A 13,242-nucleotide genomic window follows, 5' to 3' on the forward strand; every position below is an offset into this window, starting at 1 on the left:
CCATCCTTGGTGGGTTTCCTCTGGATACTCCGGTTTCCTCCCACAGTCCAAAGACATCTAGATTAGGTTAACGCTAATTGGCGTTCCCAAATTACCCATAGTGTGTGAGTGTGTATGTGTGTGTGCCCTGCGATGGATTGGCACCCTGTCCAGGGTGTACCCCGCCTTGTGCCCTAAGTCTCCTGGGATAGGCTCCAGGCCCCTGTGACCCTGAATACAGGATAAAGCAGTACAGAAGGTGAGTGAGTGAGATTATGATTTATTTGCTCATTTTTAACCAGTTATTTTGCCACCCATATCCTTTTAAGACTGGCAAAACTAACTAACTGATGAATGACAGGTAAAGACCAACAATTAAATTAAGAGGGGTGGAAGTAATTTTAATTTCTTACCTGTAATATGGAGCCAAAAACTGAGGATAATCAACCACAGAGGTATTGTAAATTCCTGAGAAACCTACGGGGTTTACTTTATATTTTCACTTATTATGCTTCAGAATATCAACTATCTTCCCCCAGGGTTAAACCAGTTGAACTTTTAGAAAAAGTGTTAAATGGAAAGCTAGTGCATTTTGTAGAGTACAAGTTACAATCTGACACACCAACTAGTTACTTGATTTGGGATTAGAGATGGATTTGGGATTCTGCTTTGTGTTATAAGCTAGTTAGCTTTGTAGCCATGAATTAAAAGAACACAGACAGTTTGTAATGATTTTTATTAATCATTCCAATTTAATAATGAAGAAATTATTAAAGAGACAATGTGTTGTCTAATATGACATAACAGTATTCGATGTGTTTTCTTGCTGAAAGTGCCTATGACTGGTTTTGAACGTGTGGGTTTATGGTAGGCAGCTGCTCTCCACTCTTTATAGTACGGCAGAGTAATGAATATAGTCAATTTTATAATTAATATACCATGAAGTATATTTAAAGTATAATATACCACACCATGAAGGTGCCAGAACATAAAATAGTCTAGATGCATGTCTTTCTTGATCCCTGAGAGATAATGGGACCAGTCAAGCAGTGCTGGTCCATTTTACAAGGTCTTACACTACCAATCCTAGCATGGAGTTTGCATGTTCTCCCCGTGCTTGATGGGTTTCCTCCGGGTACTCTGGTTTCCTCCCACAGTCCAAAGACATGTAGGTTAGGTAAACCGGTTTTCCCAAATTGCCCGGACTGTGTGTGCCCTGCGATGGATTGACGCCCTGTCCAGGATGTAGCCTGTCTTGTGCCCTAAGTCTCCTGGGATAGGCTCCAGCCCTCCCTCCCAATCCCCCCAGGATTAAGTGGTACAGTATAGACAATGAGTTAGTAGTCCACAACATCTCTTTTTGGGTCTACTCTAAACGTGTACACGCCAATAGTGCTTTAAGCATTTTCCTAAAAGTTTTCTAATAACTCAGATAACAGATAAAAAGCACTTTAACTTAAAACAAATTTTTGTCCTTACTGTGGGCTAGTGAATTTCTTGCATTATTACTGGCCATCAATCTATCTATGCTCGTAGACTGTAATGTGCTCAGCTCAGTTCTGCATCCATAAAGCATAAATTTTATTATGTGAAACCAGACAATGACTGGATTTTGAGTTCTTTCAAAATAACTTTTGCATAATATTTTATTTTAGCTTGTAAGAGGTTTTTTTTTATATTTGTATTACAAATGCATCCGTCCTATGGTGCTAAATGTAGATTCTATTAACACACAAAAATACATTGCTCTTGAGCTACAGTATTAAAAATAATAGCATACACTCAATCAAAACTGGTAGAAACAGCACCATGGTACTGTAAGACTGACCATTGGACAGTAGGTATACTTTTACCAAAATGTAACTAAATTAATCATTTTTAAAAGAATAGCTTAGACATCGTACCATATGGTTTAGTGAGATGTTTACTATTGCTTAAAAAAACTTCTGTTAAACTTCCTGTTTGGGCTTCCTTCCTGATTTGGGCTTTAAATAATCACTCCATCTGCCTCTTTCTTTATTTACATCTTTTTTCTTGTACGTCCGTGTTACCCATCTGGCTTGGTGCTGTAGCTCTGTTTAAACACCACTCTGCATTACTCTTTGTCGGCCAACTGGGTAAACTTTGGCCAAGGTGCAGGGATGAATTGAATGACGGCAGGCGTAAGATCTCTGACAGGTTTGCTGCTGAAGAGGGTAAGGCAGAAAGTAAAGGAAACTGTCCCTGGTTTGGATTTGCATGTGAAACGGGGTAAGCAGTAGACTTTGGTAAGCAGTAGGGGAGCACCAGAGGGTGATAGACTGATGAGTGAGCTGGTAATAGACATAAACACGAGTGTAAGTGTTTTGGAATTGCTGAAGGCATGTGCTAGTTTTTATAAAAAAATATATATACATATCCTGCAAAAGATAACACAAAAACATACATACAGTAATGTGCAAAAGTCTTAGGCACCTTTTTCTTTTATACAAACATTCTTATACATGTTTACTCAACCTCATTTTTTAAGTGACTAAAATATTTCTGATTTCCAAACATTAGTATTTCAGAGAAAAAAAAATCTTACAGGAAAATATCTGACCAGAAAGAAACAAGGAGCACCTTATATAAAAGACCACTTAAAAAATTTTTTACAATAAAACCATTTGTCTCAAAGACTATATCTTAACCAAAGGATTTTTGACTCCGTTTCATTTATTACTGTTTACTGCTTTTTATAGTTTTTGTTTGACTGGAGAAACTTTTTAAGACATCCGTACTCAGACACTAAGACTTTTGCACAGTACTGTACAAAGACAACACCAGCCATCTTGTTGCATTATATTATATATAAATAGGAAAGGATTTTGTTTTTATTACCTCTGTTCATGGGTTGGGTATAAAGAGATCCCTCAGAAGAAAAACAAGAGAATGGGAGAGAGTTTCCAGAATGAAAGACCTTTGAGAGAGGAAAAGAGAGGCATACTCCATATTGCATGCTAGGTTCATATTCTGTGTGTAGTATATTTGTTATGAGACCTACCTGTTGGCAACTAGGCAGATTGGGATAGTTTACCAAGATCAGTTTACTGAAGTTAAACTTGTATGTGAATCGCTTTCCTTTGGTCTTATGGAGAATCCGCTTATTGTAATAATATCTGTGAACAACAGAAACAGTATTTATATATATATATATATATTTGGGTAATAAGTATTTGGACACACTTTTCATATTTTTGCTTCTATAAGACAATACAATTGGTTTTAAATAAATAATCAAGATTCAACTCGACTTTAGTCTGGACTTTCAGCTTTAATCCAAGGTTTAAGTGTAATATTTACATTTTGGGAATTAAAAGCACTTTAAAAATCTTCCTTCATTTTCACAGGCTCAAAAACAATTGGGCAACTGTCTGATAAACATTTTGATAAATAATATTTCTTAGTTATTTAATGGCGAATTAAGGAGTTAAAAGGTCTGGGAAGGTTCTTGGGAACTCTCATTATACAGCCCAAAGAGGTACTGATGCAAACGAAGGAGGCCATTAGGTCATTAGGGTGAAAAAACAAAATGGAAATTTTGAAAATACCAGAAATTTTAAGAGTAAAAGGTAATGCACTGGTGAGCTTAGGAGCAAAAGTACATGAAGGACATTGATTATTAAATAGATAACTGACGCATACTTTCCTTGGTAAAGGAAAACCCCCTTCACAATAACTTGCCAGGTAAAGAACACTCTAAAAGTAGGAGCATTGGTGTCAACGTCTATAATCATTGCCTTCATAAATGCATATACAGATGATTTGCTTCAAGATTTATATCACTGGTAACACTCAAGATCAAAAAGTTCGGATTAGACTCAGATAGACTAAGAAAAAACTGCTCACTCCTGATAAACCATTACCATGGGCCTGAATAATTTAAAGAGAAGAATATGGAGAAGGAAAGGAAAGGATGGTGATTCAAACCATACCACATCATTCATAAACATGGTGGAGGCAGTTCTATTCCATAGGCATGTATGGCTGCCAATGGAACTAGTTCGCTGGTGATTATTGATGTTGTGACTGCTGAAAGAAGTAACAAGAATAATTCTAACGTTTATAGAGCTATACGTCCAGTATAGTTTTAGTCAAATGCTGCAAAACAGATAATTGATGACCCCAAATGTACCTGACCTCACAACTAGCATTCTTTTCACTAACTGATGACAAATCTGATGACAAAAAGGGCCACACACAAGCAGCAACTAAAGGTGTCTGCAGTAAAAGCCTGGCAACGCATCTCAAATGAAGATATGCAGAATTTCTCACAGACTGCGCATTTTTTAAATCCAATCAATCCAATATTTTTTTTTATCGTTTATCATTGTTAGTTTGTTTAATTAATTTTGTACCTGTAAAATTGTTATCTGGACATTGTAATCTGAAAGAGATAAGTGACTGCAAAGTGTTGGTAGGGGATAGTGTAGCCAGACAACACAGAATGGTTGAAGAATGACAAAGTGGTGGAAGCTGAGAAAGGAATAATGTAGTGTAGTCTTCAGGGAGGAGTTGAGACAGGCTATGGGTGGTCAGGAGGTGCTTTCAGTTGACTGGACAACTACAGCCAATGTGATCAGGGAGACGGGTAGAGGGGTAAAAAGTGGCAAAAGTGGACAAGGAGACTTGGTGGTGGAACGAGGAAGTCCAGTAGTGTATACAGGGAAAGAGGCTAGCTAAGCAGAAGTGGGACACTGAGAAGACTGAAGAGAGTAGACAGGTGTACAGGGAGATGCAGAGTAAGGTAAAGGTAGAAGTGGCAAAGGCCAAACAAAGAGCATATGAGGACTTGTATGCTGGGCTGGACAGTAAGGAGGGAGAGGTGGATTTGTACAGGTTGGAGATAGGGTTGCGCGATATGCCCATTGTCATATCGTCCTATCGTCAGCCTGTAAGATCGCCGATACACGATAGTAGTCAAAGCCCAGGGATTCTGAGTGCTGTCGCGTTGTATTCAGAGAGTAGTACATATTTTTGTGGTTATTTTTTTCATTTCATGTCTGTTGTTTTATCGATAAATCTGCTCATATCTGCGCACGCGTTTATCAGCCTTTTGATCAAAAAGTTGCACGCGCAACTCACTTTCACTTTGCACAAGGCAGTGTTTATTGTTTAGTGTATATTTAAAGGCGCATAAACACCATAAAACAATTGTTTTAGGCTAACATATCATACCTCATTGTAGTTTTTTTGCACACACGCGCGGGTGCGTTACAATAATAATAAGGAAAAATCACAATAATAAATTCGGAGCAGTACTACTAATAATAATTATACTGAATGAAGAAAGCGCCGTCGAAGAAGTATCATCATTGAAGGAGAGAAGAAAATGAAGAATTAATACTTATCAGTATTTACAGTTTGAGCTCGACATGTTTATGAGCTCTGTCGCTTGCTGTCAATGGGTGACTAGGAGAGAGAACACATTTTCGGCTTCAGTAGACACACAATACTTCAGACTGAAACACGACTGCCCCATACAGGTAATGAAGGGCATTTTCACAGCTTGCCGTGCGCAGCCGTGGCAAGTCACGGGATTCCTTTTCTTGAAACGTGGGTTTTTAATGGCGACATCTGTATCGTCCATATAGCTGACTATCGTCGATAGACGAGACTATCGTCGATAGACAATAGTATCGTCTATCGGCACAACCCTAGTTGGCGAGGCAGAGAGATAGAGATGGGAAGGATGTGCAGCAGGTTAGAGTGATTAAAGATAGAGATGGAAATGTACTGAGATGCCAGGAGGGTGATTGGAAGATGGAAGGAGTACTTTGAGAAGAGGTGACTTGTGGAACAAGAAGTAGCAAATATTAGTAGAAGTGAGCTGAGAAGGGCGTTGAAGAGGATGAAGAGTGGAAAGGCTGTAAGTAGTTTAAGTAGGCTTTATTGTGGCTTCAACCATATACAGTTAGTACACAGTGAAACGAAACAACGTTCCTCCAGGACAAGGTGCTACATGCAACATAAATTTACAACATAAATTAACAGAGAAACTAAACTAGCTAACTAAGTGGCCTAGTTAGCTGGCTAGTAGAGACAAGACAGATTGTCCTAACATAAATTACAACATAAATTAACAAAAACTAACTAACTAATGAAGGATATCTACAGGTTTTACAGACAACATAAAGTGCACGTGCAAATGAGCAACAATAAGCAACTAGTTTGTTTAACAAGATCTTGGAGAGTGAGAGGATTCCAGAGGAATGGAGGGGAAGTGTATTGGTGCCAATTTTTAAGAAGAAGGGAGATGTGCAAAGCTGTGGCAATTACAGAGGCATAAAGCTAATGAGCCAGACAATGAAGCTGTGGGAAAGAGTAGTGGAAGCTACGTTAAGGGCAGAGGTGAGCATTTGTGAGCAGCAATATGGTTTCATGCCTAGAAAGAGTACATCAGATGCAGTATTTGCTTTGAGGATGCTGGTGGAGAAGTACAGAGAAGGTAATAAAGAGTTGCATTGTGTCTTTGTAGATTTAGAGAAGGCGTACAAGATGGTGCCAAGAGAGGAGCTGTGGTGTTGTATGAGGAAGTCTGAAGTGGCAGAGAAGTATGTTAGAGTGGTGCAGGACATGTATGAGAGCTGTAAGACCATAGTTAGATGTGCTGTAGGTATGACAGAAGAGTCCAAGGTGGAGGTGGGTCTGCATCAAGGATCGGCTCTAAGCCCCTATTTGTTTGCTCTGGTAATGGACAGGATGACAGATGAGGTTAGACAGGAGTCTCCATGGACTATGATGTTTGCAGATGGCATTGTGCTTTGTAGCGAGAGCAGGGAACAGGTGGAAGAAAATTTGGAGAGGTGGAGGTATGCTCTGGAAAGCAGAGAAATGAAGGTCAGCCGCAGCAAGTCGGAATACATGTGTGTGAATGAGAGGGACTCAAGAGGAACGGTGAGGCTACAGGGAGCAGAGGTAAAGAAGGTGCAGGACTTTAAGTACTTAGGGTCAACTGTCCAGAGCAACAGAGAGTGTGGAAAGGAGAAAAATTTCAGGTGTGTTGTGAGATAAAAGAGTATCAGCGAGAATGAAAGGAAAGGTGTACAGGACAGTGGTGAGACCAGCGATGCTCTACGGCTTAGAAATGGTGGCACTGAAGAAAAGACAGGAGGCAGAGTTGGAGGTAGCAGAGCTGAAGATGTTGAGGTTCTTTTTGGGAGTGACAAGGATGGATAGGATTAAGAATGAGTTTATCAGAGGGACAACCCACGTTAGATGTTTTGGAGATAAAGTCAGAGAGGCCAGATTGAGGTGGTTTGGGCATGTTCAGAGGAGAGATTGTGAATATATCGGTAGAAGGATGCTGAGGTTGGAACTGCCAGGCAGGAGGTCTAGAGGAAGACCAAAGAGGAAAGTTATGGATGCAGTGAGAGAGGACATGAAGTTAGTTGGTGTGAGAGAAGAGGAGGCAGATGATAGGGTTAGATGGAGGCAGATGATTCGCTGTGGCGACCCCTAAAAGGGAACAGCCGAAAGACAAAGAAGAAGAAAATTGGAGGGACTTTGTTAAAAAAAAAAAGGTTAATAATTTCTGTTTCTTAGCCCAATTCTTTAAGTCATAGATTTCCTTTTGATTGTGTGTGTGTGTGTGTGTGTGTGTGTGTGTATATACCTCAGTGCTCTGCTCAGTTTGTCATAGTTCATATGCAGCTTTCCCTTCCTCTCTCCCCATAGCCTGGCCAGTCGCTCTGGGTCTTGGATTACAAATTCTCCCCATTCACCCCCCCATGTAATAACTCCACCCTCACCCCGTCCTAACAACTCCAGCAGAAAATGCCACAGCTGGACTTGCCGAGAACCAGGAGACCAGGCTGGTTTATATGCCCAATCAGGAAACAACAATGCTGGAAAGAGGCAAAAACAGTTTAAAGTTAACCAATATGGCGGTACAGTGATTTAAAAAAATATATATATATAGATTAGGTATGTTTGAGATAACGCAAGCCTAGTCATATAGATTGTTATTTGCATTGGTACAAAACATGCTGAACAGAATTCCTTTTGATTTTATGTGCTAGAGAATTTCTATCCGATCGACACATTGCACCACGTTCCCTCCGATCCTCCAGCACTGCTCACCTCATCCAAAAAACATGTCCCAACGGTGATTGACTGATGGCACTTAGTTCGTAACCTAGTAATCCAGTGTAAGTATCTATCCAGTGACGTAAACTTTAAAGAACTTTTTGTAAGTCACTCTGGATAAAAGCGTCTGCCAAATGCCTTAATGTAAATGTAAATGATCGACCCCTGGGATGTGGAGTTAAGTAAAAATGTGGCTTAAGAATTCCTACTAGTGTTTGCTATATGACAGTTGACAATAATTCTGAATGGTATTGTACTTGTATTGTATTGTAGTGGAAAATCTTTACACTTATTTTTAAAATTCCAGCTTGTAATTATCATGTACATATGTTCCTAAAGGGCACAGGGATGTTGCCCTTAGCATGCACCAGTTTCACATATACAGTCACATGATCACGTTTGCTTCACTTGCACCTTTTTATTGTTAATCAATATGTCTATTTAAGTCCCATGTTTCAACATGTTCTTCCTCTTGGATCTGTTAATTTCACTGCTAATGCTATACTGATGGTAATTTTAGTCCTAGCTCTATACTTCTGTCATGTAATTTTTGTGTGTGCTTGTTATATTATTTTAAATGTATTTTGAAGAAAATCACACCTGCACGTACTTTCTCACCTTCATCATATTCTGACAGTGGTGTAAAAAGTTAACCCCCCCAAAAAAATCCATATCCATGTCAGACCTTTCTTTTAGCTTTAATGGAATAAAAAGCAGACAAAAATATTTTTTGAAAACAAACAAACAAACAAAAAATGCATGCAATAAACTGTTTGTATAAATGTTCACACCCTTTTATAATAGGGCATGTTACTGTTTCCAGAATGAACCATTCAAAATCATCTTTAAAAGATGTCAAAAAATGTCATACAAATGTCATAAATGAGGTGTTTCTAAACTGATCCTGAATTATAATTAGCTGTTTTGGTAGGGCTTTCTTAGCATCATCTTGGTTTCACCTGACTGCCAGAGCTATAGTCTGCAATTAGTCTACAAAGCATGCACAAGATCTTTGTTGGATCTCATTGTCAAAAATATCAATCAAAAATGGTTCTTTTGTTCTTTAGATTTGTTCTAAAGAACAAATGCATAAAAAATGTTTGATGGGAAAAACTATTTCACTGTGCAGTAATGTATATGTTTCAAATAAAGGCTTAACTTAAAGTCTTTTGTGTTTTATTTTTTACATTAATTCAAATATGATTAATAAAACCATGTCTATACCTACATCCTCGTCTCCATCATATCCTCACACCTAGTTCCTTTCAAACACTGGAAGATAACCTTGTGGCTTCCACTTTCAGCTATACAGTAGTACAATCGAGCACATGCCAAAGGTCTATGAGGTGGCCCTTTCCTGTCCCTAAAACATCACCGTGTTCCAGACTGGCTCAAGCCAATAGCCCATGAGGCAGTTCTCCTGTCCTTATAACTTCAGGCTCACAACACAACATGAGGTGCCATCTTCTGTCTCAAGCTTTATCCTTGACTCATCATGAAAATGTGACCTATGTGGCCCATGCCCCTTCTACGCCAGGCTCCAACACCATACTCCTTCCCAGCGTGAAGTGATTCTCTTTAACTCCAAATGAAGATTAGCTGTCATGTTATCTTGGATTCATTCAGCTGCTAATACAATGGTCTGCAAAGAGCTGACACAGCATGTACATTAAATGCACCATAAAACTCTGTGAAGGACATCATCCACAAATGGAGAAGAGAAAAGGCACCATAGGAACCAAGAACTAAAGATGTCTACAAAATTGATGGAAGGACAAGAAGGAAAAAAAAAACAATCATGGAATTATTTTTAGTAAAAGAGCTGTATGATACTGGTCACTCTATATGACAACAGAGAATGAGTCTGGCTACATTAAATATGTCCCATTATCCATTCACTATTTCTCAAGGTTTTTTCTTGCTTCAATTTGTTCTCATGACACTTTTTTTCACTGTTTTGCTGTTTAAATATCTATCTGTTTTGCTCCGTGCTTGGTGGGTTTCCTCCGGGTACTCTGGTTTCCTTCCACAGTCCAAAGATATACAGGTTAGGCTAATTGGCATTCCCAAATTAGGAATTCTGTAGTGTGTGAGTGTGTGTATGTGTATGTCCTGCGATGAATTGTACCCTGCCTCGTGTCCTAAGCCTCCTGGGATAGGCTCCAGGTCCCCGCAACCCTGAATACAGGATAAAGCGGTATAGACGATGAGTAAGTGAGTGAGTAAGTGGGTGAGTTATGTTATTTAGTAAACCTAAATGATGTCTTCTGGCTAATTACAGCAGCATACACACTAAACTATAGAAAACAATAATCTTAGTTAGAACCCTTATTTGCTGTGTGTTCAGCTTTGCTTCATGAATACCTGCAGCTTAATGTTTATACTGTACAATGTAGGTATTATAACATTTGAAAAACGCATTGTTGGTTCAGATTTTCTAAATTATAATGTTATTGTAAAATATATGTTATATTCTTTATATTAGTTTTTTGATCAGTTCATTGCTTTAATTATTAATGCCCTGCATTTGTACATGCTTCTGCTTATATACTCTTTAAAGTGAAAACTAAAAAATATATGTTGTGTAGACCAGCTTTCTGATGAAAATAGGTGGAAGGTGGAAATAAGTCAGAGAATCACTGCTGTGTCCTAAATGTTATGAATGTCAGTGCACCAGTTACATTAAAACACACAGACGATTACTTACTTTGACTCCAGTATGGTGAAATGAGAGGTCCAATATTTGAACTGCAGCTACAATGCATCTAAAATTATTAAAAATAATAAAAAATAAATGTTAAGTAATAAATGTGAAAATATTTTGTTTAAATAATTCAGGTATACTAAGATTAAGTTTTAAGATTATGTTTACTAAGATTAAGTTTTATTTTAAAGATTAAGTTTTTTTAAGTATCATCTTAGCTGAACTATATGAATTAACAGGCAAGTTGTACAAATTACATTCTATCATCCATCATTTAAGGTTTTTGCATTTATAAATGATAAAGATTTTTGCAAGATACTGTAAACTATAATTTAACACACATTATTATAAATAAATCATTAATGTTAATTTCTTGTAAATGATCTAGCTATAAAGAACAACCATTTAAATATGGTGATAACTTACATAAACATTTATATTAATCATATTTATTTATGACTATTAGCTAAAGTAGGCTTTGTGAAATAAAAGTTCCAGTCCTGTTCTTTTAAACAGCATACAATCAGTGAAAAATTTCAGATTATTTCAGATTATAGTATCCACCATGGTTTAAAATTCTTTGCCCCCTTTTAAACTCTGTTAAAATGGTTAAAAGAAATAATAATAATAAAAAAATCAACTATTGTAGTGATTCGATATACAGTACTATAATGTAATGTTTTTTTATGATCTTATGTCCTGTTATACATTAAATTTAAACCTAATGAAAACTAATATATTAAAGTTAATTAAAGGAAATTAAAAGCAAACCTAAAGTAAATTTAGGACACATTTTTTTTTTCTATAAATCAATAAAAAGGAAAAAGTGCTGAAGTGTTATTACCTTTCATGTGTGAAGCTCACTGGTCCTCATCAACAAGAATGAAACAAGTGATGAAGTGATGAGAAGATAGAAGAAGAGACATCTGTCACCCCTTAACTGATACTCTCTCTCTCTCTCTCTCTCACTCACACACACACACACACACACACAAAAGTGACCCCTCCTGTAATTGATTGCAGAAAAGAATGTGGGACAATGACCAATATTTTGATTTATATTTCAGCAACTTAGATTTAATTTCATTGTAATGGCTTCCTTATGTTTTATTTTAACACACTCCCTTTATGTGATGAGAAATAAAACCTAACTTTAAACAGACACAGACAGTGTGCTAAAAAAAGACATCGTAGTAAGTAATCTTGTCCAACCCATCTACAGTTTATTCTAGTTGGTTTGTTGTATAAAGATTACAACAAACCAAATTTAAGATTGTTACCTATATTTAAACATTACTATTTTTTGTATGTTTTGGTCTATTGGCAGATAATTTTGCTCATTTTAAGCTTTTATTTTCTATTATCAATCAAAGAAATTATCTTTAAACAAAATAAAATATGGGTAATAAGCTCATAAATTAAGAAATAATCATGGATGAAAGTAGTTTGTATGGTCTGGTACGGTGTAGCACTAAAAGGCTCAGTAGAAAGTACTGGAAAGAGGGGAGAGCAGCAGCCTGCCAAAACCCAACTTAAAACCAGTCACAGTAGCATTTTCAGCCAGAAAATACATCTGTCTATGTTATATCATCTTTAACACTTTGTCTTCTTAGTAGCTGCTTCACATTCCATGTTGTGCTCCCATCTTTCATCACTGTTAGTTAACATGAGTGTGAGCTTCCCTACCACACTGACTGGTTCATGACAGACCTTACCGCTTTGTTTTGCTCACAGCTAACACAAGACACAAGGCTAACTAGTGTCTAGCATAAGGCTAAATCCCAAATTCCTCTCGAACCCCTGATCGAGGGTGAAACTTAGTGTGTGAAACAAGGGATTCTACACCCTACACAGTGCAATAGCTTTTCATTTTATGCCATTTGGTATTCAAGCCCAGATTTAGTTAGCTGACGCTACTCTAAGGCGGAATAAATGAAGATATATGAGAAAATTATGACATTTACAGAACGGTCTACCACCTCCATCGTTTATTATCCTCACTTTTTGGCTACAAGGTACAGGCAAGAATTTTAAAGTGCTTTTATTGCTGGAAATAATAGATACATTTTAGTTGTTTTAATTGTTTCCCTGCTAAAGTGCTAATTTTTCAATGTGCTGCTATATATTTCTGAGTTTCTTGTTTTCAAATAAACTATTCCAAAATTTGTCACCAGTTATTAAAATTATTAAAAAAAAAAAATTAGTCAAAATGACATCGTTGCCTTCATGTCAGCACATTTATTATAGTTGTCAGTATTACAGCAAATATATATTAATTACTTGTGATTGTGCTAGAATGTTCTCTGGCAAGTATAAGAATAGCAATGTGGCAAGCTATTTAAAAAAAATATTCCTTAACTCTGCTTTAAACATGCTAACCAAAGGACAAATTATTTGTTTGCATCAAGCAAAGAAACCTAATTTGTTTGATGCAGCCCAATAAAAAACCTTTT

At 37.2% G+C, this 13,242-nt stretch overlaps 1 protein-coding gene across 1 annotated transcript; it reads right to left on the reverse strand.

The window, feature by feature from the left end:
- Window positions 1-700: 700 nt before the first annotated feature.
- LOC128512736 (ETS domain-containing transcription factor ERF-like) lies at window positions 701-11,741 on the reverse strand. Its single transcript, XM_053486134.1, has 6 exons — window positions 11,634-11,741; window positions 10,793-10,850; window positions 7,613-7,844; window positions 3,002-3,116; window positions 2,839-2,917; window positions 701-2,291 (listed from the first exon to the last, which is right to left on the reverse strand). Exons 2-6 carry the CDS (start codon window positions 10,848-10,850, stop codon window positions 1,996-1,998), a joined length of 780 nt encoding a protein of 259 aa, XP_053342109.1. The 5' UTR covers window positions 11,634-11,741; the 3' UTR covers window positions 701-1,995.
- Between the last annotated feature and the right edge of the window lie 1,501 nt (window positions 11,742-13,242).

This window comes from Clarias gariepinus, chromosome 25 (assembly GCF_024256425.1).
Source record: "Clarias gariepinus isolate MV-2021 ecotype Netherlands chromosome 25, CGAR_prim_01v2, whole genome shotgun sequence".
Classification (NCBI taxonomy): Eukaryota; Metazoa; Chordata; class Actinopteri; order Siluriformes; family Clariidae; genus Clarias; species Clarias gariepinus.